Source organism: Capricornis sumatraensis, chromosome 11, assembly GCF_032405125.1.
Source record: "Capricornis sumatraensis isolate serow.1 chromosome 11, serow.2, whole genome shotgun sequence".
In the NCBI taxonomy this organism is placed as follows: Eukaryota; Metazoa; Chordata; class Mammalia; order Artiodactyla; family Bovidae; genus Capricornis; species Capricornis sumatraensis.
In genome coordinates, this window is record NC_091079.1 from 59,173,316 (window position 1) to 59,200,000 (window position 26,685).

General features: G+C 40.6%; 1 protein-coding gene across 2 annotated transcripts in view; it reads left to right on the top strand.

The window, feature by feature from the left end:
- Positions 1–26,685, top strand: part of ZFHX4 (zinc finger homeobox 4) — a 185,487-nt gene that overhangs the window by 156,882 nt on the left and 1,920 nt on the right. For both annotated transcript variants that reach the window (XM_068983986.1, XM_068983987.1), the window contains exons 5-9: positions 3,590–3,706; positions 10,112–10,245; positions 10,474–10,674; positions 11,707–11,824; positions 12,659–18,091. In XM_068983986.1, the coding sequence (XP_068840087.1) occupies positions 3,590–3,706; positions 10,112–10,245; positions 10,474–10,674; positions 11,707–11,824; positions 12,659–18,091 (6,003 nt within the window). The remainder of the gene's footprint in view (positions 1–3,589; positions 3,707–10,111; positions 10,246–10,473; positions 10,675–11,706; positions 11,825–12,658; positions 18,092–26,685) is intronic.

The following is a 26,685-nucleotide window of genomic DNA, read 5'->3' on the forward strand; positions in this document are numbered from 1 at the left end:
CCCAGGGCTGATCTCCTTTAGAATGGACTGGTTGGATCTCCTTGCCATCCAAGGGACTCTCAGGAGTCTTCTCCAACACCACACCATGGGCTTAAAAAGTATGTGGTGGTTTCCTTAGAAGACTCAGAGGGTTCCCAAACCCATTGTATAATAAAGCAGTAGGAGCAAAACTGACCGGCGTTCAGATCATAGAGATAGCATGAAGCAGATTTGGGGTCTCCTGCATTGTAGGCAGATTCTTTACCAGCTGAGCTACCAGGGAAGCCCTATAACAATGCAAAGGGAAGTTAATTGTACTGTTATAAGACTATAATATTATTTTGTCTTCTTCCTATTATTTTGAAATGTTTTATCATTTATTTGAAAATCAGGAAGTTCTACTGGACCTAATGCACATTTTAATTATATCATAAAATTTAACATATGAATACTCTGTTTTCCATGAGGCAAGATAATTGAAATATACACAGTGTGAATATAACTATTTTATGAAATGCTATACTTTCATTATTATTACATATAATATATTGAAATTTATTGATGAAAATGAAAACTGCTTTAGCATCTTTATTTTGGAATTTTCTGTAATTTTCCTCAGTCCTAAGATATCCCTTTAATATATTTCATGCTGTATACTTTTTTCCTTTTTTCATAAAATTCTCTTCCTTTTTTCATAAAAAGTAAGCATCTTACATTTTACAGCATTTTACAGTTGAGGAAATGTGGTACTTGAAAATAAGAATGTAGCCAACTCTTACCCTTCACCCCAAATCCAACCTACAAGGTTTTCTAGGAGAAAGTGGTTTCTCCACCCTAATACTCTTGACTGTAAAGCCTATTTATAAGAGAATGTCAAATTTATTTCGAAAACTCTCCTGAAAAACGAAAGTGACCTTTTTCTCCTGACTTGGAGGAAACTTTATGGCGTACAAAAGTTACTCTTTGATTCTTTTTTGCCTGATTAAAAATTCGCCAAGTTCTATGGCTCCAAAGAGCCCTACCTGTAATAAACAGCTTTCGCCTTGGAAACCACAAAACAGGTCTGAATTGCTGGAGCATTAGAGCTAATTGCCTGCCTACTTCAAAGGAAGAACCAGAAAAGGCGGAGGGGGGCCCGAAGTCACAGAAGCCGAGGGAGTGCGGGCAAATCCACCCTGGAGGTTATGAGCTGTGGCTTGGAGGAGCCGGGCAAAGTTATGGCCTCAGAACTGCTGTTTGCGATTAAGTTGATGGGGAGCGTCTATCCCACAATCTCTCCCCGCTGCTGACACAGAGTCTTTGTTCACATTCAGATTTCTCAAACTGTTGCCAGGGTCAGGCTGGGGTCAGACACCACCGTGATGTATAGAAGAACTTGTCTGGGAATTTCTCTCACACTTAAGACACATACCAGAGGATCCTGCAGAAACCGTCTGATGAGACGCAGACTGTACTGGAGTTTCTCTTTTCGTACCTTCATAATTTTCGTTTTCTTCTCCTGACGCACAATGTTTTATGAACAGGAGTGGCGCTAGCCCTTACCATTTTATGTCCCCTCAAGATAAGGACGCTCAGTAGCACTCTGACGCTTCATTTTCCAGCCTGGGGGGAAAGGTCTAGTAAATCTGCTCCCAGTAGTCTCGCACCCCTTCCCTGGGACGAGTTTGAGAAGGAATTGCCACGGGCTGTCGCGTAGGTTGCAGGCCTGACACTGGATGGTCGAGTCACGTGTGTGGACTTGGGAGGGGAGGGGGGGAACACCACCTAATCCGGGTATGATTTCAGTCTCCCTAACGGAGCCAGGCCACGGTCCCCACCCAGCCTGGCCCCCTGCTGGAAGGAGGAGGCCTGGGTTTGATCACCTCTTATCACTGAAGGGTGAAAGCAGGCCAGGAGAAGGGTTGATTCATCTTCAAGTACAATTTTCATGTGTATTTGCCTGAAAGGGAAGTTACCCCCAAACCCTCCAATGACTGACCTCTCCCTGAAGACCACCCCTGCATTTTGGTGCAACACCAACGTGTATCTATGGAATCCGTAGATTTGCATGGTGCCTTTGAGGACTTCCGGTTGAAACAAACTCTGATTTCACATGTTTTAAACATCTTTGTTTTCAAACTTGGAGTCTTTCTTTGGAGTTTCTGCCATTGAGCCCAGAACCAACCCCCATCCTGTTGTCTTCTGGTCTCATAGTGCTAGAGCATGGCTGGCAAGTGAAACACTAAATAGCAATTTTTTTTTTTCTTTTTGGTGCTCAGCTGCTACATATGACAGTGGATATTTCATTCTGCTGTCAGAACATTATTAAAAAAACATGGGGTGTGGAGAGGGCCACGATTTCCCCTTTCAATCACTATAGCATTTGCAATGAAAATTTTATGCAGTGTGTAATTTTCAGTTAATGCTTGACACTTAAAATGTCCAGAGTCACGTTTTGTACGGTTCTTGAAGGGTTAATTGTATCATGTTCTCTGCATAAAAGCTCTGCTTATCAAAAGCAAATAGAAGAGTGTATGCAAATGGATGTCAATGACCTTTTGCCTTTCCAGGGTTAATTTATATGGTCATTAAAGATTTTATGAAATTGAGGAGCCTGGTGCTTCAAATCCCATTTTACCTTCTTCTCCTAATTTATGTAATTCCTACCTGAACAGGGGAATAGGATTTTTATTTTTTGTGCCGCAATGAAAACAGCACGCCATGCTGTGGGGAGTTGCAAGTCTGGTTATCTGGCATTACTCAGATTGCTAAAAATTCATTAAAATGTGACATCAGCACAGTGAGAGACAAATGATCGCAGGATGAAAGAGAACAGTGGGCCTTTCACGGATTAGTGCTACACCGACCCAGCATAGAGGCTAACTGCATAAACAGATTAATCCACCAGCAGCGGCATAGCTAAGATTTACAGAATAATTAAATAGGGTTGAGTTACTGTGAGGATTTCCATGTAATCTAGCTGGTGTGAAACCCGTGAATGAGGTGTGGGGTGATGTGGTTGTCGTAGAAGAAGTATACCTTCTTCTGTCCTACACTCTGTAGAGCTCCCCCTATAGAAAAAAAAAAAAATCCCAGGATAACTGAAGTTTTGTGATCTTACTCTGACAAATTCCAAAGGATTCCTCTGAGGTCTAAAGACTGAAAGTTGAGAGTAACACCTGTCTTATATTTAACCCATCATTATCACATTATATTATGAAGACATTTTTCTGAGAATTTGCTTCATTCTGCTGTTTATCCAAGTCCGTGGAGAAGCGGGTTCATGTAGTTTCGAAGGCTCTACTATTGAAATTACAAAATTGCCTCGCATTCATTTTTAAATCTTTTCTAGCTCAAACCGCATTTCTTTGAGAAGACTTCTTTTAATTTAGTACGGGCACATTTTCTCAGTGGAAATAAAAGAAGTGGCTTGAGATAAAAAACAAACCCTGCATTGGTAGAGCCAGCAGGTTCTAATAGTGACTTTTGAATAAATTCATGTTCTTTTTTGAGAAGGAATGTCTGCGAATGATTCCTAAGTAACAAAGTGTTTAAATGGTCACGTCGTTTATTTTCAGGTGTGTGTTTCTGGGGTTTTCCATCCTACTGACTGGTGTGTGTTTCTTAGCAGAAGAACAGAGTGAGGAGACAGAAGGAGCCATTAAACCTATAGCTGGGGCTGACGAGGATGAGAAAGACACAAGTGAGAGAGACAATAGTGAAGGCAAAAACTCTAATAAAGACTCTGGTAAGATGCTAGAATCTTTCACCTTTCCCTCCCCGACCCATCCCAGCGATCAACCCTTCCTTTGCTGACCCACCCCCAGCTTATCAAAAGCCTTTATTCATTTTAAACTGTCTGAACATTCCCACTACTATTCACTGCATGTGCATTTTGCATGTGATTTCTATCAGTAGCCTCCCATTGACCTATTTTTAATCATAACCATCTGACAGAATAGCTGTGGATAAGTTGAAGAATATTGCAGGACGACCAGCGAGATTATTTTTTAATCAAATCAGTTTGTGTGCTTGTAATTTTTTAAGCGCCTTTCATTAATCTTAGCTATACTTGTGATTCCTCTGATGGCATATTAATTTTTCATAAGCATGGGATTAGATATCACTTGAATTTTTTCATTCAATCATATGCACCCCCCTCCCTCCCTAAACCACGTAACCCTAAAAATAAATGTTAGTTTTCCTTGCTTTCTGTTTTTTTTTTTTTTTTTTTACAACTTACACTCAGGAATTTGCCCTTTTTAAGGGCATCTATTTGAGGCATTTCAAACAAAATCCAGTGAAAAAGTTTACAGATGATTCAGCCTAAGAAGAGGAAATATCATTGAGAAGGGATTAGGTGCTGGGTAATTTTGATCTTCTAGAATAGATAAATCCCAGTAATGAAAGCTACTGTCTTTGAAAACAAACCTTCGTGTCATGACATTTACTTGTGCACAAACAAACCCTAGGCCAGCATCTGGTGTGGATACCTAAGGCTTTTTCTGTGTTTGATTTGGCAAATATATGACTTCATCCATGCTTTGTATGTATGAGATGGAAATCTATGGTTGCAATGAATATTACATTGGCTACTTTTGCTGCACGCTATACCTAGTTTTATTATGTTGGACTCATTGAAGCAGAAGAAGTGCTGAAACGGGTTCAAGCCTATTAGTTTCAGGTAGTCATCTATCTTTTCCTGGAATTCCAGTGACAGCTGCATCTAAAGAAGCTTGTTTTTGCTATGAAGACATTGAGTTGTGCAAAAAATGCCATTTTCGCGTGCAAGTTTATTTAAATCTGAATTACCCTGCATTTGTAATTCAGTCTTTGCAAATCTAAATTTGCCATTCCCTTTGCAAATTATTTGAAGCGCCTCCCTGCTACCCACCCCATACCCTTCCATGCTGAATTTTTCTCCAGAATCCAGTGAAAAGGTACCATTTAAATTTGCATCTAGCATGTAGTGGCTAGCATATGATTCTAATTTGATTTTAACAAAGAGGATCTAAGGTTGGTTTTGAGCCTAAAGAATGTACAAAAAAAAAAAAAAAAAATCCCCTAGCTGTATAATAATACAGCTCCTGGGGTTACTGACAAGGTATTTGAAATACCTTGTGATCAGATAAGGTCACGGGCAGTGCCATCTAAACTTCATTTGAAAAGAACTGGAAATAGCAAGGGAGTCAGCTTAAGTCTAGGAGGATCTCATGAAAGCTAGCTGCTTGACTACTTCAGGAAGGCCATGATTCTCCCTGCCTTCAGTAATGATTTTCTCACAGTTTCACCAAAAGAGACTGCAGGGTATGTTCCACCCCTAACCCAACACATTCAGAAGAATGTGTCAAACACACAGCCCATTGGTGTTTGTTGAGTATTCACGTAATGCTTAGGAATGTGACATTGTGCTTGGTTTTCAGTAACTAATACCTTGTAAAGAATGAGTTGTGGGAACCTCTTGAAAATGGCTCCAATCTCATCAATGAGTAAGGAGTCTTGCTTGGAACATACCACAGATACAAGGGCTCTATCTCCATCAGCTTGGTTTACTGGTCTACATAAATAATGGGCTCAATCACTCCCTAATGGCCTGATGAATTATTATGCTTTCTTGGACATCTCATTGTACCATCTCATCAGGACTCAGGCATGTGAGAAGATACAGACCATTAGATAATGATAGTTTTCAAAGACACATTTTTAGCCCTATAGAAATGCCTCTCCAACTACATCTATAGGGATAAAAATGTACTTTACCCAACTCAAAGGAATTACTGAAATGCGAATGTTTAGCTTTGAAATGTCCCAAACATTGACAGTTCTTACTGTTGACAATTCACATGAACATTTTTAACCCCCTTGGTACATTTTTATTTATTTATTATTTTTAATTGGAGGATAACTGCTTTACAATGTTGTGTTGGTTTCTGCCATAGATCAACATGAATCAGCCATAGGCATACACATATGAGAAACCCAAAGCAAACATTATTCTCAATGGTGAAAAACACAAAGCATTTCTTCTAAGACCAGGAACAAGACAGGGGTGCCCATTCTCACCTGAACTTTTAACAAAGTTTTCTGCTTTCTATGTTGAATCTGATTAGGTGAAAAAAATTATTACATGGATTTTTTTTTCTTGTAAGTATTTCTAATGATTATCCACTTATGTGTATATTGGTTTTCTTCCTGATGTCAATTATAAATGTCAAAAATCCTGGCAAATTTATACATTAATCACTATCTGAATGTGCTAGATGGGAAAACAGTGTGACCTCACTTTAACACAGAATTTTTTAGACAGGAAGGAATTAACACATGTTAGGAAGAAGGTGTTTGTATAAGCTGTTGTACTTTGTTGCTGACATTAATCTCTAGGACGGGAGCTTTCAAAATGAGACTTGGCAATATGCAAGTTATATTTGTTGAATATTCATTCATAATAGAAAAGCCTCCTAATGCCTCATTTATATTGTCATTTAAATCTAGTGCCACTTTAGATTAATTATAATCCAAATTATAGCTCTGTGCACTACAAGAATTAATATAGAGTTTATCCAGATTAATACATTTGCATTGAAAATGTAATATGTCTCTGCCATGGCTAAGGGGACCGCTTTTTAATAAGGGAGTAAACATGAGGAAAGATGGAAATTAACCTTCATTACTGCAATTAAAATTATCCTTTCATTCTAGTCTCATTAGAAAGAATACTGTACCAGTCTTAGGCTTATTTGGAGTTGAATAACATCTAGTGTTATATCCAAGTTTTACAGTATTCAAACTTTATAAATACATTGATTCATAAGTAATAACCCAGGATTTTGCTGTATTTTTTTTAAGATTTGCTTTGAATACATATATGTTATTGGATTTTCCTTAGTTGTTATGAACATAAACCATTTTACAACCTTCTGTATTTTAGGGATTGAAAATTTATTAAGTAGGTGGCATCTGAATTGAAATGAATTATGTCATTTTTATATTAGCAATCTCATACAAATTAAATAACCCCATAACTGACAGATAATCATCGACTCATCTATTTGGCAATATTTATTTGAAATTAGACTTCATTTTTTTTAGTTAAAAGTACATTAAAATGACATTGTTTTTTGAAGACACTGTGATGGCCTTAATAACACAAAATGAATTATGATCTCATTTCAAAATTTTGATAACAAAACAGTGTTCATTTCAAGTAAAGTTGAAGACGTAAACTATGAGTAGTCAGAAAACTTAAAACCTTCCTAAAAGTAATTAGCCTTTATTTAATATATTTCTAGAATAAAACAATTCAGAAAAAGACTCCAGATTTGATATCCTATAATTCACCAGGGAGGCAGTAAATACCTAAGGTGGTACCCCTTTTTGTAGAAAAGGCATACATGCATAAAATATGAGGTCCCTCATTTTTGCAGATAGTCATGATGACCTGTTTTAGCTTCAAGAGTCTGTTTTTGTCATATACTCTTGCATCTTAACACTCTCTGCTGCTGCTGCTTATCAGTAGCATGTATTTCTGAGGTGCCTAGCTAGAGTTTGAGGGTCTAGATTTTATAACTTCTCAATTTAAAATAAAATGGTCTTTAGGGAGCCCCTAGCTTACATTAAGATCATGGTTTAATTAACTTAATTAGCCAAAAAATATTGAAGCTGACATATATATAGGGTAGAATACTATATCCAGCAGTTACCACAATGGTTACGAAATAGTGACCATAAAACTTAACTCTTTTCTTGAGGCAGCATAAATGTCCCTAAATTCAAAAGCAATTATATTCTTGATAATATGAATATACATTAAAATAATATGGATTAATTATATCAAATACTTACACCAATGTACAGTCTTAGTAAAATGTTTTAAGCCTTGAAATCAGTTTTTTGATCCTTTATAGTACTAACATTAGAAGATATATGCTTATAAAAATAAGCTGTAATCCATAGCTATATATTTAATAGATTTAGAAGTTTCCAGAAAGTTTATTCTTTCTGATATTCCTAAAGCCTGCAAGCAACAAGAATTATGGAAATTCTCTTTTACCTTCTGTGTGACAGTCTTTGATAGCATATGGAATTGGACCAACCTATTACTTGATCATGTCACATTCTACCATGTACACAAAAGAATGATAAGGGAATATGACATAGTATTATTCTCTTAAGGAAGCATATTCTTCCTCATTATTAGGGGATTTTAAAAGAAAAATTTTCCAGTCTCACAGGAAAAAAGCAACTGATAGACACTCACTGATTTAAATGACAATCATTTTATACAACTTGATCTATCACTTTAAGCAGTCCGTTTTATTTGCCAGCCTTATATATCACATTGTTTTCTTGTATTTGTTTTTAATACTTTTAAAACAATAGCACAAAATAGATTCTGCTTTGAGAATTTTCCTTTTAGAAGAAAAAATATTTTGATACCTGGATTAATTATAAAATAAACATTCTTGGTTTTGAGATATCTTTGGATATGAAATACTTGGATGTTGTTTAATCAGTGTGATAAAATTCTTTAGTTTATCTCTGATTTAAATCATTCAAATGTAACTATAGTAAATTATATTTTCAAATATCTAGAAAGAATCTAAATTTCTCTAATATATCAGTATATATGACAAATGTACCAATTCAAATAAAATCTAGTGTTTGTATATCTATCAATAGAAATAAGTCTCAGTGCAATTTGTATGAAATTGTAGCACTAATTCTATACCTTTCACAGACCTCACTGGAATAACATTATTGTCATTATGTCATTTAAATTCTATTTTAATTTTGGTCTCCTTAGAGTCAGACTTACTTTCAAATTTCTTTTAGAATTCAAAATTCCTAAAATTATTTATATGGTATAAAATATGCATCTCCATCCAGGAGAGAAAAAGAATCTATTTTGGGGTTCATTTTTATGTTGTTTTCATAACATCCTTGACCTTATTTTTAAATTAAAAGTGGGTTATTTTGCAATAAAGTGTAATTTGTTCATTTATATGAACCGTATGTGGATTGGGAAAAAAAAAATCAAGATAAATCTTCATGCACAGCATACAATCAGATTACGCCTAGACTCTATATTTACGCGGGGTCTGATAGCAATCAATGGTTTAGCTTCATTGCATTTCAAGATGTATTTGCACCCAGTTGTCCAGTGATAGTGTCCTCACCCTGGAAATAATTTAGTTGCAAATTGACTGGAAGATGGTGAAAATTGAAAGTTAAAATTAGAAATACTCATAATAAACAGCAGAAAAAAGGTCAGATGATGCCGTGCTATGATGAGATTGGAATGGCTGGTAAATGAGGTTTTGTGTTTGTCGTGAGATGTATGTGACATGCCTACCCAATGTCGCTGTAATATTCAGCCTCACAGAGGAGATTATCGGGAAAATTGATGCTGGAAAGAATTTTCTGTTAGATTGGGAAATTAGAATCACACTCTATCTTTTGATGTGTGTGAGGCTTCTATACATTACATTGCTCATCTTGGCAAAATTTTAAACCATCTTTAACACCGAATATTCTGGATTAACCTCATAAAACAACTGTCTTTTTGATTTGGACTACAATGTCATATGCACAGCCAACTGCTGAAACATCTAAAGCCAAGGATAAATCACAAAAAAGCAGCGGTGAATACATAATGTGTAATTTTAAAATCCTATAGTCACCACATAAAAGCATTGGTTTCATTTGTGAATTATAACTGGTCAGCCCTTCTCAGAATTTTGAAGTGTTTTTAGTGTCCCAGAATTTTAGAAAAAAAAAAAAAAAAGGTAATGAAACAGTTCCAAAAATAATTATTTTCTAAGTTAGCATTTGTGAATGGGAATAGATTTGCTTTAATGTGATAAAGGTATATTGAGACAGCAGAGGGCATGTGTCATTGATGAATCTTTCATGGTCACTGAGGGTTATCTAAACAGGAGACAGAAGTACATTTTAAAATACATTTATAAAGTCCACTTGGTCAATGAACAAAAAGAAGTGTTTTTGCCTTTTGAGATTAGCATCATTTACAAGTGCTTGCCCCTCCTTTCAGTGATTCAGTGGACTTAGAGCTATGCAAAAGACATCATTTTTCTGATTTTGATATTGTCAGTCTTTTAAGATTGAGATGTTCTATTCTCTTTTGGGGAATCAGGAGTAATCACACCAGAAAAGGAGCTAAAAGTCAGTGTGGCAGGGGGAACCCAGCCACTCCTGCTGGCAAAAGAAGAGGATGTGTCAACAAAAAGATCAAAGCCTACAGAGGACAATAAATTCTGTCACGAGCAGGTACACATGGTTTATTTTTTGTTTTTTTCTCCCTTTGCTGTGTAAACATATATATATTTTTTAATTGTTGCCCTTGATCATTTTAGAGCTCCCAAACCATTCCATGCTGTTGAAATGTATGTAGACACTGTATTGGCAAGGTGATTAACTCTTGGTCTGACTTCTAATGTTCCAAAGGCATCAACATCCATTAACTAATAGGAGTCATGTTTATTCAATATTTTCCAGTTCTATCAGTGTCCTTATTGTAACTACAATAGTAGGGACCAAAGTCGTATCCAGATGCACGTCCTGTCACAGCACTCAGTGCAGCCGGTCATCTGCTGTCCCCTCTGCCAGGACGTCCTTAGCAACAAGATGCACCTCCAGCTTCATCTGACGCATTTGCACAGTGTGTCTCCGGATTGCGTGGAGAAGCTGCTTATGACAGTAAGGGTACCAAGTGGTGATGCATGTGTGCCATAATCTCTGTGAAGGTATCAACATAAAATCTGTCATTATTGTGTGACAGAAATGTATTTCTTCTGGGTGGCGACAAGCTCTTGCTGACCGTGTTGTAGAAATCACAAGTTAAGTCCTGTTTGTTTCTCCTGTGCCTTGGGAATAAACCCCAAATGTGATACAAGGCATAGCTGATTCAACAACACAAAATTTGCAGCCTTATTCTCATACCTATCAGTCAGTCAGTCAGTTCAGTTGCTCAGTCGTGTCCGACTCTTTGCGACCCCAGGCCTCCCTGTCCATCACCAACTCCTGGAATTCACTCAAACTCACGTCCATCGAGTTGGTGATGCCATCCAGCCATCTCATCCTCTGTTGTCCCCTTTTCCTCCTGCCCTTAATCCCTCCCAGCATCTGAGTCTTTTCCAATAAGTCAACTCTTCGCATGAGGTGGCCAAAGTACTGGAGTTTCAGCTTTAGCATCATTCCTTCCAAAGAACACCCAGGGCTGATCTCCTTTAGAATGGACTGGTTGGATCTCCTTGCAGTCCAAGGGACTCTCAAGAGTCTTCTCCAACACCACAGTTCAAAAGCATCAATTCTTTGGTGCTCAGCTTTCCTCACAGTCCAACTCTCACTTCCATACATGACCACTGGAAAAACCATAGCCTTGACTAGACGGACCTTTGTTGGCAAATTAACGTCTCTGCTTTTGAATATAATTATAATGTTAATAAAATGATTCCTGTGGGCACTAGGAGCTTCATCTTTGCTTGGCTATCATTTCTGGGCTACAGAAACCTTCAAGCTTATTTTTTAAAAAAAGAAAAGTAAAGAAGAATACAGCATTGCCACAGCATTGATCTGAAATTTGAAAGGAGAGCATTGACCTCTAAGAGTCATAGAATGTCTCTGCTTTGGTTAGAAAATATAACTGGGGTACACAACTGCTGGGGTAAAGTGTGATGGAGTCCATGTTGTCTGGGGTACCTTTGTCATGAACCCCTTTGGTTTTCACAGGTGCCTGTCCCTGATGTGATGATGCCCAACAGCTTGCTACTGCCAGCAGCTGCCTCTGAGAAGTCAGAGCGGGACACACCTGCAGTCATCACAGCTGAGGGGGCTGGGAAATATTCAGGTATGCCAGCCTGTGACCAGGATCTGTGCCAGACACACTCTGGGCCTTCTATTCATGATGCTGATCTAGCATTATTACGGTAAAAGATTTTATGTTTTTGAGATGCACAAAGAAAAAAAAAACCACACATTTCCAAAAACTGTCATTTCCAAGGCATATTTACTATCTGGTTATCTGTAAATGACCATTTGTTGTTATTGTTGCTGTTGAGCTGCTAAGTCATATCTGATTTCTTTTGTGACCCCATGGACTATGGCTCACCAGGCTCCTCTGTCCATGGGGTTTCCCAGGCAAGTGGGTTTTCATTTTCTTCTCCAGGGGATCTTCTTGACAGGCAAATTCTTTACCAGATTGAGGGGGGACCTAAATACCACTGACCAGGAATATTTTGTGGGCTCTAATTCCTGAACACTGTGCTTCTAACCCTTGCTGTCATACTGGTGGTAGCATGCTAATTCTGACTTATTTTCTTCCCATGCTGAAATTCCTTGAGGTCAGAGGTGATTTCTTTGGAGGTTCCTCCTAAACAATGGTGGTGGTGGTTTAGTCCCTAAGTCGTGTCTGACTCATTGCGACCCCATGGACAGTAGCTCACCAGGATCCCCTGTCCATGGGATTCTCTAGGCATGAATACCGGAATGGGTTGCCATTTCCTTCTCCAGGGGGTCTTCCCAACCCAGAGATCGAACCCTCAATCTCCTGCATTCGCAGGCAGATTCTTTACTGACTGAATCACCAAGGAAGCCCTTCAGAGGCTCCTGCATAATAATATTCATTGGCATTTAATCTGTAGACTTCCTTCCTGTAAGTGCTGTTTATGCTTTCTTCACACAGGTGACAGTCCAATGGATGACAAAAGTATGGCGGGTCTCGATGATTCAAAGGCTAGTGTGGAAATAAAGAGTGAGGAGCAGAAACCAACTAAAGAAGCCACAGAAGTGTTGGAATGGAATAAAAATAGCAGTAAGGATATGAAAATCTCCGACACACTGCAAGATCAGTTAAGCGAACAGCAGAAAAGGCAACCACTCTCTGTCTCAGACCGCCACGTTTACAAGTATCGCTGTAACCATTGTAGCTTGGCCTTTAAGACTATGCAGAAGCTTCAGATACATTCCCAGTATCATGCGATTCGGGCCGCCACTATGTGTAACCTGTGCCAGCGTAGTTTCCGTACATTCCAGGCTTTAAAAAAACACTTGGAAGCAGGCCACCCCGAACTGAGTGAAGCCGAACTTCAACAGCTGTATGCCTCCTTGCCCGTGAATGGGGAACTATGGGCAGAGAGTGAACCTATGGCCCAGGAGGACCATGCCCTAGAGCAGGAGATGGAAAGAGAGGATGAGGTGGACCATGAAGGGAAGGCAAGTCCTGTAGGCAGTGACAGTAGTTCTATTCCAGATGACATGGGCTCTGAACCAAAGCGGACCTTACCTTTTAGAAAAGGGCCAAATTTTACGATGGAAAAATTCCTCGATCCATCTCGCCCATATAAGTGTACCGTGTGTAAAGAGTCGTTCACCCAGAAGAACATTCTCCTGGTCCATTATAACTCAGTATCTCACCTGCACAAGTTGAAAAAGGTTTTGCAGGAAGCCTCCAGCCCTGTCCCTCAAGAAACCAACAACAGCCCAGATAACAAACCCTACAAGTGCAGCATCTGCAACGTTGCGTATAGCCAAAGCTCGACCTTGGAAATCCACATGAGGTCTGTGCTCCACCAGACAAAGGCGAGGGCAGCGAAGCTGGAGCCCGGCGGTGGTCATGCACCCGGCGGGCACGGAGCGGCAACCAGCATTAACAGTCCCAGCCAAGGGATGTTAGATTCCATTAATTTAGCAGCAGTAGGCAGCAAAGATACCCACTTAGATGCCAAAGAATTAAATAAAAAGCAAAATCCGGAATTGATCTCTGCTCAACCTGCACATCACCCACCTCAGTCACCAGCACAAATTCAGATGCAGTTGCAGCACGAATTGCAACAGCAGGCAGCCTTCTTTCAGCCTCAGTTTCTCAACCCCGCCTTTTTGCCCCATTTTCCTATGACCCCAGAAGCTCTGCTGCAGTTTCAGCAGCCTCAGTTTCTCTTTCCCTTCTACATCCCTGGGACGGAGTTCAGCTTGGGGCCAGATCTGGGCTTGCCAGTAGGCTCTGCCGCCTTTGGCATGCCAGGCATGACGGGAATGGCTGGGTCCCTGCTTGAAGATTTGAAGCAGCAGATTCAAAGCCAACATCACGTTGGCCAAACTCAACTCCAGATTCTCCAGCAGCAAGCACAACAGTATCAGGCCACACAGCCCCACCTGCCATCTCAAAAGCCACAGCCACAGCCACAACAGCAACAACAACAGCAGCAGCAACAGCAGCAGCAGCAGGCCAGCAAGTTATTGAAACAAGAGCAAACCACCGTGGCCAGTGCCGACTGCTCCATCGTGAAGGACGTACCCTCTTACAAGGACGCCGAAGAGATGGCCGAGAAGCAAGACAAGCCAAAGCAAGAATGTGTAAGTGAGGGCGAAGGGCTCAAAGAAAGCAAAGACCTTGGAAAGAAGCCGAAGTCCTCGGAACCATCCATCCCGCCGCCCCGCATCGCTTCAGGGGCCCGAGGAAATGCAGCCAAAGCCTTACTGGAAAACTTCGGTTTTGAACTGGTCATTCAGTACAACGAGAACAGGCAGAAGGTACAGAAGAAGGGCAAGAGTGGGGAAGGCGAAAGCACGGAGAAGCTGGAATGCGGGACGTGTGGGAAGTTGTTCTCCAACGTTCTCATTCTAAAGAGTCACCAGGAGCATGTACATGGCCAGTTTTTTCCATACGGAGCGCTAGAAAAATTTGCCCGTCAGTACAGGGAGGCCTATGACAAGCTTTATCCCATTTCTCCATCTTCTCCGGAAACGCCACCTCCCCCACCTCCACCGCCTCCCTTGCCTCCGGCTCCTCCGCAGCCTCCTTCTCTGGGGCCAGTGAAACTGCCCAGCGCGGTCTCCACCCCACTCCAGGCCCCAGCGCCCACTCCCCCGCCACCTCCGCCCCCGCCCCCGCCCCCTCCTCCGCCTCCCCCGCCCCCACCCCCTTCTGCACCCCCGCAGGTCCAGCTGCCAGTATCCCTGGATCTTCCCCTCTTTCCGTCCATCATGATGCAGTCGGTGCAACATCCCGCCCTCCCGCCCCAGCTCGCCCTGCAGCTGCCTCCAATGGACACACTCTCGGCGGACCTCACCCAGCTCTGCCAGCAGCAGCTTGGCTTGGATCCCAACTTCCTGAGGCACTCGCAGTTCAAACGCCCAAGGACGAGAATTACGGACGACCAGCTGAAAATCCTGAGGGCTTACTTTGACATCAACAATTCTCCGAGTGAAGAACAGATCCAGGAAATGGCAGAGAAGTCCGGCCTCTCCCAGAAGGTTATCAAGCACTGGTTTCGAAACACGCTTTTTAAGGAGCGGCAGAGAAATAAGGATTCGCCCTACAACTTCAGTAACCCTCCCATAACGGTTTTGGAAGATATCAGAATGGACCCCCAGCCCTCCTCCCTAGAACATTACAAATCAGACACATCCTTCAGTAAAAGGTCTTCCAGGACCAGGTTTACTGACTACCAGCTTCGGGTTCTTCAAGACTTTTTTGACACCAACGCTTACCCAAAAGATGATGAAATCGAACAACTTTCCACCGTTCTCAATCTCCCCACCCGGGTTATCGTTGTCTGGTTCCAGAATGCTCGGCAGAAGGCGCGGAAGAGTTATGAGAATCAAACAGAGACAAAAGACAACGAAAAAAGAGAACTCACAAATGAGCGGTACATCCGAACGAGCAACATGCAATACCAGTGTAAAAAGTGCAGTGTGGTTTTCCCCAGGATCTTCGACTTGATCACGCATCAGAAAAAGCAGTGTTACAAGGATGAAGACGATGACGCCCAAGATGAGAGCCAAACTGAAGACTCCATGGATGCCACAGATCAGGTGGTGTATAAGCATTGTTCAGTGCCTGGCCAGACCGAAGCAGCCAAAACCGCTCCTGCCCCTGCTGGGGGCTCTGCTTCTGGGACCAGCACCCCCCTGATCCCATCACCCAAACCGGAACCGGAAAAGACGTCTCCAAAGCCCGAGTATCCCACAGAAAAGCCAAAGCCGGGTGACCCCTCGCCCCACCCTCAAGGCACCAAACCAGCCCTGCCGTCAGCATCTTCTTCCTCGGACCCACCACCGCCACCGCCCGCCTCAGCCGCTCAGCCCCAGCCACCCAAACCGCCCCAACTCCTGGGACGACCTCTCTCGGCTTCTCAGACCCCTGTCCCTTCCAGTCCGCTGCAGATTTCCATGACTTCTCTCCAGAACAGTCTACCTCCACAGTTACTTCAGTACCAATGTGATCAGTGTACAGTTGCCTTCCCTACCTTGGAACTCTGGCAGGAGCATCAGCACATGCACTTCCTGGCTGCTCAGAACCAATTCCTTCACTCCCCGTTCCTGGAACGGCCCATGGACATGCCCTACATGATATTCGACCCTAACAATTCCCTGATGACGGGACAGCTGCTCGGTGGTCCTCTCACACAGATGCCCCCGCAGACAGCTTCCTCCCACCCTGCAGCCCCGGCCACCGTGGCCGCTTCCCTTAAGAGGAAACTGGATGAGAAGGAAGAGAACAACTGCAGTGAGAAGGAAGGTGGAAACAGTGGGGAGGACCAACACCGTGATAAGCGCTTGAGGACCACCATCACTCCGGAACAACTGGAAATTCTCTATGAAAAATACCTACTGGATTCCAACCCCACCCGGAAAATGCTCGATCACATCGCGCGGGAAGTGGGGCTGAAGAAAAGGGTCGTGCAGGTCTGGTTCCAGAATACAAGAGCGCGAGAAAGAAAAGGCCAGTTCCGGGCAGTGGGTCCAGCACAATCGCATAAACGCTGTCCTTTCTGCCGAGCCCTGTTCAAGGCCAAGTCAGCCTTAGAAAGCCACATTCGCTCCCGGCACTGGAACGAAGGCAAGCAGGCAGGTTACAGCTTGCCACCAAGCCCTTTAATATCCGCCGAAGATGGTGGAGATAGCCCGCAGAAATACATTTATTTTGATTATCCATCTTTGCCATTAACGAAAATCGATCTCTCGAGTGAGAATGAGTTGGCTTCTACAGTGTCGACACCTGTTAGCAAGACGGCAGAACTGTCACCGAAGAATCTCTTAAGCCCTTCTTCTTTCAAAGCGGAATGTTCTGAGGATGTAGAGAATTTAAACGCCCCTCCTGCTGAGGCTGGGTATGATCAAAATAAAACTGATTTTGATGAGACTTCGTCCATTAATACAGCGATCAGTGACGCCACCACCGGAGACGAGGGAAACGCAGAAATGGAAAGCACCACCGGAAGTTCTGGAGAGGTGAAGCCAGCTTTGTCTCCTAAAGAGGGGAAAACTCTCGACGCTTTGCCAAAAACAGCGACCACCCCCACTACAGAGGTCTGTGATGAGAAGTTTCTCTTCTCGCTCACGAGTCCCTCGATACCTTTCAGTGATAAAGATGGTGACCACGACCAAAGCTTTTATATCACGGATGACCCCGATGACAATGCCGACCGCAGTGAAACGTCTAGCATAGCTGACCCCAGTTCACCAAATCCATTCGGCTCCAGCAATCCTTTCAAATCCAAAAGTAATGACCGACCAGGTCACAAGCGTTTCAGAACCCAGATGAGCAATCTCCAACTCAAGGTTCTCAAGGCTTGCTTCAGTGACTACCGAACTCCAACCATGCAAGAATGTGAGATGCTAGGGAATGAGATCGGTCTGCCCAAACGTGTGGTCCAGGTGTGGTTCCAGAATGCAAGGGCAAAGGAAAAGAAATTTAAAATTAACATAGGGAAGCCTTTCATGATCAATCAAAGTGGAACGGAAGGCGCCAAACCAGAGTGTACCCTCTGTGGGGTGAAGTACTCTGCCCGCTTGTCCATCAGAGATCATATTTTCTCCAAACAGCACATTTCCAAAGTGAGGGAGACCGTTGGGAGTCAGCTTGATCGGGAGAAAGATTACTTGGCTCCCACTACCGTTAGACAGCTGATGGCTCAGCAAGAACTTGACCGTATAAAGAAAGCTTCAGACGTGCTGGGATTAGCAGTACAGCAGCCAAGCATGATGGACAGCAGCTCCCTCCATGGCATCAGTCTGCCCGCAGCCTACCCAGGACTCCCGGGCCTCCCCCCAGTCCTTCTCCCTGGAATGAACGGTCCATCCTCCTTGCCTGGATTTCCACAAAATTCAAACAGTAAGTCATGTCAAGGAGAGTCAGTCTAATGAATTAAGTGATATTAGGCAGCCAATGACATGTAACCAAGAATAGGGGTATATCGGATCTCTTAATTTCAGTAAGTGAACCCATTAAGTTATTTGGAATATATATTTCAGTGGCTATAGTTAATAAACAGGCAGTAAACCACCCCAAACATGTGCAGAAAAGGGTAGATTAGCATCTCATAAATATATTATTCATATCATTATATCTCAGAAACATTCCTTTTTTATACTCATTTCAAAATTAATTTCAAATGGCATTTCAGTGCAGACATGTGACATGAAATTTGTTATACATATTAAGAAAGTAAAGTATTAAAGCATTCATTGGCATCTTAATTTATGTTTTTACAAGGAATACTGATTTTTTTTTTTTTTTTTTGCTTTTGTACTGTTTTGGGTTTTTTCCCCCCTTAAATGCCAGGAAGTTCAAAAGCAAAGAGCCTTCTAGCCACAGGAATGCCCCTGCATTATACCTAGCAGGTAATGAAACAGATATGTAAAGTTTAATTACTAAGAATTCACTTCTATGATAATTTGTACAATTTTGCTTTTAGTAGCATTCATTTTATTTCTTATTATTTAAGTATATTTACAACCTTAAAAATACATTAATAGTACCCTATATCTTTCTACCACCACCTGTCGCCTAGATTTATAATCAAGACAGAACAAAATGACAACTGTTTGGGGCACTCCTAGATGATGAATCCAATTCTTTGCTTATCAAGAGAAATGCAGTTTGTATAGTTTAGATTTTGTGAATAAGTATAAGTATCTAGTTACTGAAAAAAACTGAATATAGTGTTATAGGCATTCATGTAGCCACACATATAACAAAAGTGGTACCTGACACAAACCAAGAAAAAAAAAAAAGATTCTAGTTTCTTTTTAAACTAAGTTTTGTTTTCCAAATTAACAGTATATATATTTTAATTTTTAAAAGGAAATTATGACATTCCAAAGAGACATCTGGAATGAACTAATACATCTGGGAAGTTTCCAAAACATGATAGGAAGGCTCTTTTTCTTTTTTTTTTTTTTTCATTTTCCAAATTAGACTTTTTACATAAATTTCAAACCTTTCAATTTCATCCTCTCTGATGGCAATTTAATGTGACTTTGGAAAATATTCCCATTTTTAGTTTGGGAAGCATAAAAACAGTGGTGTCAGGTGACCTCTTGGCCACTGCTAACTCAGCTGGATCCTGGTCCAGAAAGACTTGTCGGCTTTAGAGAGAAGCAGAGTGAATCTCCAAATACAAAGAATTCTACCCAGAAAATTTATTCAGTGTCATTTTCTTTACCTATAGCACCAGCTACCTTCCACTGTCCACCTATGTGTAGGGAATGTACTTGGGCTTAATTATCTTATATTCTTAGGGTCTTAAATAGTGGAGCTACAATTATGTATTTTGTCTGTACCTTTCAATTAAATCAAATATAGTTAAAGAATAATGCAGTGGCTAATTGTTTTGCATCTGAATGTATTAGTCTTCTAGTCTCACTTTATATATCACTGTGATTATTAACTAATATCTAGAAAAATGTCTTATGTGGAAAACCTACTATGATCAGTTATGTAAAATAGAGCTTTTCCACATAATGTCTAATGTGGAAAAACTCCATGAACACGTATAAATTTGAAAATTATGTAAAATAGAATAAAATTTGGTATTTACACTGGGCTAAGAACAGTTCAAGTATGTGTGCCTTTAATCTGCAAGTCAGCTTTGATGGATGATCCTGTGTAGTCACCCTCCTAAGTGGTGATCGGGACATCTTGTTTTTCTCTCCACCGGATCAGAAGGCCTTTGCTCAGACAATGAGTCCTTTACTGACTGCCTTTCCCCTTTGTAACTCTGAAACTAGTACCCAGAGGGCCTGTACAAGAAAAAGCCAGGAAGGAGAGGAGAGAATATGTTTTTGAAATACTTTAAAAACCTAACCTTTCTCCTCATTCTACCACCATAAATATAATTTACATTCTCCTTCTGAAATATGGATTGGCAAAACTATCAGAGTTGTGGAAAGATGTTAGAGGCAGGCCCTTCTTGATGAGCACTGTGTTTTCTCTCTCTCTCTTTTTTTAATTATGAAAATACAACACATTTACAAGAGACTTGGAAAATACAGAATAAAGTTATATATAGTTCCACTATACATTACAATTATTTCAAGTAGATAAACTAAGATTTTTAGTTGATGTTTCAATATCAAACTCTCAAAAATTAATAGACTGAATATATAGAAAAGTAGGAGGATATAGTAAACCTGAAAAGCACCATGAACCAGTTCAACATAATTAGGATTTATACAATTTTCACACAACAGTAGGATGCAAATTCTATTCAAGTTCCCATAGACTATAAACTCGGAGAAGGCAAGGGCAACCCACTCCAGTACTCTTGCCTGGACAATCCCATGGATGGAGGAGCCTGGAAGGCTGCAGTCCATGGGGTCGCTAAGAGTCGGACATGACTAAGCATCTTCACTTTCACTTTTCACTTTCATGCATTGGAGAAGGGAATGGCAACCCACTCCAGTGTCCTTGCCTGGAGAAGCCCAGGGACAGGGGAGCCTGGTGAGCTGCCATCTATGGGGTCACACAGAGTCGGACACAACTGAAGTGACTTAGCAGCAGCAGCAGCAGACTGTAAACTAGGAGACACTGGAACATATCCAGGGACATAAAACAAGTACAAAAATTTCATGGTCTAAAGGTATTAAAATCATACAGAGTCTGTTCTCTTATCACTGTGGAATTATGTTAGAAGTCAATATAAAAAGATTTGAAAATAACCCACATATTTTCAAGTATAATTTACAAGGGAAATCTTTGACTTAGCCATTGAAAGTCTCAATACAGTTAGAAGACTCAAAAAACACAGAGGGTGATTGCAGAGAAGAAAGCATTTAAATGAGAAATTAATATCAAAGTGGAAAATTAATATCAAAGGTACATTAAAAATACCATGAACTTGGAAATTAAATGTCAACTTTTAAATGATGGGTGTATCTAAGTAGCCATAACAAGGAAAAATTAGAAAATTCAATAAAAATGAAAAGATAATTTATCAGAATTTGTTACATGCAGCTGAAATTTTTAAATGCATCAGGTACCAAAGGCACCATGTATCTGCTGTATAATTAAATCATGGACCAAAACAGACAAGAGTGTTATATCGAGAAAAGGTGCATGAACATACCTACTGGAATTTGCAATCTCTCTTGAATTAGTTGTTTGTTTTGATGGAGTTTAAACATTAGCACAGCACAGTTACCAACAAGATTCCATCTGAGAGCCTGAATTCCCACACTTCCAGCTCACATCTTTTTTAGGTTAATTGATCTGTGATGGGTAATACTGAATATTGTAATTATCTCATGGAGTAGAGCAGTGGCTCTCCATCTTGCTATCAGCATCTTTCTACTGGATTACGTTTCATCAAACAAGTATCTCCTATGCTCTGTGGAAGAAATAGGTATACCAGCTAGGTGAAATAAAAGAAGAAAATTACTTCATAAGTAGAATATTCCTATATCTCTCACATGCTCTGGGCTCTTCTAACAGTTTATCATCTATATGAATAAATTTTGATAATATGATGTGTTCACTTTGGGCCCATTTTAAGATTTTGTTCCTAAGAAAATCACTAAAAAGTGATCCATTGAATGAGATCAGCCATAAAATAAGTAATAATTCTGATTCCAAAGGCTGCACCCTCAAACTGACTTAATTGAAATATACATATTCAGTTTTAGCATTTCAATTCAGTTCAGTTGCTCAGTCGTGTCCAACTCTTTGCGACCCCATGAATTGCAGCACGCCAGGCCTCCCTGTCCATCACCAACTCCTGGAATTTACTCAGACTCTGGTCCATCGAGTCAGTGATACCATCCAGCTATCTCATCCTCCATTGTCCCCTTCTCTTCCTGCCCCCAATCCCTCCCAGCATCAAAGTCTTTTCCAATGAGTTAACTCTTCACATGAGGTGGCCAAAGTACTGGAGTTTCAGTTTTAGCATCATTCCTTCCAAAGAAATCCCAGGGCTGATTTCCTTCAGAATGGACTGGTTGGATCTCCTTGCAGTCCAAGGGACTCTCAAGAGTCTTCTCCAACACCACAGCATTTATCAACATCCAGATTCACAATCAGGTAGATGGAAACAAATAGCTCCAGGTCATTCACCTTAAAATCTAAATAAACAATCGGCCAACCAGAGGTGTAGAGTTGGTTTAGAATTTAAAGGCTCAAGAGACAGTTTTCTATGACAGTTAACCTGGGGTATCCTCTAATGCACATTAATGAAGTCTCCTTTATGTACAATTGGGAAGGTCCCCTGGAGGAGGAAATGGCAACCCACTCCAGTATTTTTGCCTAGAGAATCCCATGGACAGAGGAGCCTGGCAAGCTATAGTCCATGGGGTCGCAAAAAGTCGGACACGACTGAGCGACTAATATTTAACCTCCAAATTTCCTGGTTTTAAATACCCATTTTGTTCTTTTTTGGATGGAATTCTTATTGTTTTAGCAGCATTAATTCTCATAAAACCTTTTCATCTTAATTTCCAAATTGTTTGGTCTTTCAAGATCACAAGGAAGACCCTTTGAAGAGTAATATCTATCATGTGAGCCTGCTTCCTGAACAATGACTGAGGCCTGTGTTCAATATCGGGCTTCCCAGGTGGCTCAGTGGTGAAGAATCTGCCTGCCAAGCAGGAGACATGGGTTTGATCCCTGTGTTGGGAAGATCCACTGGAGGAGGAAATGGCAAGCCACTCCAGCATTCCTGCCTGAGAAATCTCATGGACAGAGGGATCCAGCAGGCTACAGTCCACAAAGTTGCAGAACAATTAGACACGACTTAGTGACTAAACAAAAACATGTTTAGGATCACTACTTACTATTACTTCTTTTCTTTAACAAAATGAATTATTTTCTGCTACAAAATTTTTCCACATTTGTCTTTTTCTATCATGATCATATGCAAAAAGGGAAAATGGTAATGGAAAATCATATGCCTGTACACCTGGAAAAAATTAGAAAACTCTCATTTTATCCTGTAGGAGGTTAGCTTCTTTTGGATTTTTCCTCAAGAAGAATAGGAAAATAACTTGATTTTCTATTTTTAATGTATTTACTTTATTGTTTTAAGCAGTATCTGATTCTTTTTATGTGTCTGATTTTTATATGTTCCATTAGTCTCTGGAAATACTGACTAACCTGGTTCCCTTAAATGGAACTTTAGAACATGCCTTTTGCATTTTTCTCATACCTCAGTGTAATATACTAGCATTTTTAGGGTAAATCTAGATAAGAGTAAGTCTTTAATAATTTTAGCACAATTGTCTTTGGCCCATGTACATCATTAGTGTTATTTTTCACCTCAAGAATAAAGTTTTCCTGTGTGAGACCTAGATCAAAGCAAATTGGAGGAAAAGCACTAAATTTGTGCTATGTTCATGGGGAGACAGGCATTTTCTTCCAAAAAGCATTACTTTGGGGGCATAGACAGCAGTTTCAGACTTTACTGGAGGCTCAGATGGTAAAGAATCCACCTGCAGTGCAGGAGACCTGGGTTTGATCCTTGGGTCCAGAAGATGCCCAGAGAAGGAAATAGGTGCCCACTCCATTATTCTTGCCTGGAAGATCACATGGACAGAGGAGCCTGGTCAGTTACAGTCCTTGGGGTCACAAAGAGTCGGATATGACTGAGCAACCAACACACTCTAGCAGTTTTGGGAAAACAAAACTAAACCAATTCACAGTAATATGAGATCATCTGTAGGAAAACTTTCATCTCTCAGATAATCGGACCAGGAGTTAGGGAACAGGAAAGAATGTATGTTGTGTAGCTGTTGTTGTCAGTCGCTAAGTTGTGTGCAACCCCATGGACTGTAGTCCACCAGGCTTTTCTGTCCATGGGATTTTCCAGGCAACAATACTGGAGTGGGTTGCCTTGTCCTTCACCAGGGAATTCTTCCCAACTCAGGGATGGAACCTGCATCTCGTGCATTAGCAGGAGGATTCTTTGCCACTGAGCCACCAGGAAAGCCCCATCTTTTGTAATTACCACCATTGGTGCATTGTGATTGGTGTTCAGTTTTTCTCTTTTAAATCTGGTTTTCATACATCAGTTGACTACTGAATTTTTGATTATGGACATCTACAAGTGTATGTCTTTTAGTAGTAGACCTAATGTACATTATTAATTTTCCTTATCTGTATCTCATTTACTAAAAATTTTACTTAGCTAGTTGTTTAACTCAGCTTACTCCTTAAGATGTTGAATTTCTAAAAATCCCTGATAGTCTTTGACTATAGTAGTTAAGATTCCTACTGCAGTCTTCTAAAAATTTTCATTACTTTGTTATATGACCTCTAGACAAGAATTTGTAGACCCCATCTGATAGGAAAGCCTGAGTCAACAAATATTGATCTACTTGCTTTCTAACTACCACTGCGATTTTTTAAAGTCTTAGTTCCTTAAAATTTCTCTTGTCTTAAATTTTCATGTCAGAGAGATAGGTAAGCCAGCAGTTTCCTTAGATTTAGGAGGGAAAGCACTTAGGCAGTAGGGGGATAATTATTGAGTATGAAGCCTAGATGTTCTTGATCCAAAACTAAGACTGGCATTATGAGTAGGCAAAAGAGGCTGGCTACCAACCTAATACCATTCTAACAGTACAAGGAAGGATCTTCTGTCCTCCATAAAGCTTCTTCCACTCAAATCACTCATGCCTGAAACTCTATGAATCAGGGATTAATTCTTCTGAATTAATTTTTTAGCAGAAAATAATTCATTTTATTTAAAAAAAAGTAATAGTAAGTAGTGATCCTAAACATGTTTTTGTTTAATCACTAAGTCATGTCTTACTGTTCTGCATCCTTGTGGACTGTAGCCTGCTGGACCCTTCTGTCCATGAGATTTCTCAGGCAGGAATGCTGGAGTGGCTTGCCATTTCCTCCTCCAGTGGATCTTCCCAACACAGGGATCAAACCCATGTCTCCTGTTTGGCAGGCGGATTCTTTACCACTGAGCTACCTGCGAAGCCCACACAGGCCTCAGTCATTGTTCAGGAAGCAGTATTCTTGCCTGGAGAATCCCAGGGATGGGGGAGCCTGATGGGCTGCCATCTACGGGGTCGCACAGAGTCGAACACTACTGAAGCAACTTAGCAGCAGTAGCAGCAGCCACTTACCACTGAAGATATTGGAAGACTATTCCCTAACATAATGGAAATTCCTTAGATACTGTTAATAATACAACTACAGAAATGATTTCAAAGCAGGTCAGAGAAAAATTGGGTGTGGTGAGGTTGAAAAGAAGAGCAACCAGTAATAAGCTAGGCTAATTGACAGTAATATGATAATGATTGGGGTCAAGTTGAGAGTGATGTTGAGGACTTGAGAGTATCTTGAATGCTAAGCCTTAGACAAAGTTTCTCAGCTGGGTAAAGGCCAATTAAAAAATTGAAGTTCTTTTTCTAACTAAAGAAATGTGTGTCGCTTTTGGTGTCAGTTATTTTTCATTTTTTTAACACCCAAATGTTGCATTTAGCATAGAAGACTAGCCAATATTTAAAAAAGAGTTTTCCACACAGCTACACACTGAAACTTCATTCACCTTCTCCTAGTTATTTCTTCCATCAGCCCATCAGACCTCCGTTATGGCCCTTGTCTGGATCATTTGGTAGTGAGCCTTCCTTCATTGAAGAGCAGACCACAACCCAATTAGGCTTCCAGTCTGTTCTTCTTGCAACCAACTGTATTTGCCTCTAAAAAAACAGACTCAGGAAAGGCACAGACTTTACAGTTTCCATTTCTACCTTGAACTGTCTTTTAGTTTTTCACCCAACTATTCAGAGCCTAAAAATGGCTTTGTGATAGGCTTTTACCAGCCACTACATTAGACTGCATGCTTGAAATCCAGCAAAGATATCCATTTCAAGTCACACTCTACCCCACATGTGTCTGCCTACTGAGCATTTAGTTCTCCTTCTCTAATGATATGAGAATCATTTATGCCTGCTACAAGTAAACCTGGAAGAAGCATGTGCAGCTGTTGGGGGTTGGGGGTGGGGTGGGTTGAGGGGTCAGTGATAAAGTTGTGTCTTAACACATGCAATTCCTATCAAGTACTGTTGGCCAAAATGTCAGAATAGGGAGTAATGAGTAGCTTACCCTGGACTCTTAACAATGAAATCAGGCCTAACCACGCTCAGTCCTAGTAAAGAAGAGCTCTGATGTCACTGCTAGTTGTTTTCTGGTATCTTCAGCAAGCATTAACTACTGCCTTCTTTATCCGACGCAAAGGTATTTTTCTATCAGAAGTTAGGCAGAAAAAACAAATGAAATTCATTTTTTATTGATAGCTGATTATATTTAGTGAATGTGGTAATTGTCAGACGGCTCCAGTGAAGGACAAGTGGGTCTATCTTCCCAGAGGTATAGTAAAAATTGGTTAAAATGAAGGAGGGGTCTTGCAAAGTGATCAGTTAGAAGGACCCAACAATTCACCAGGTTGTCCTTTTTTTTTTTTTTCCTAGCCCACTGTCGAGCGT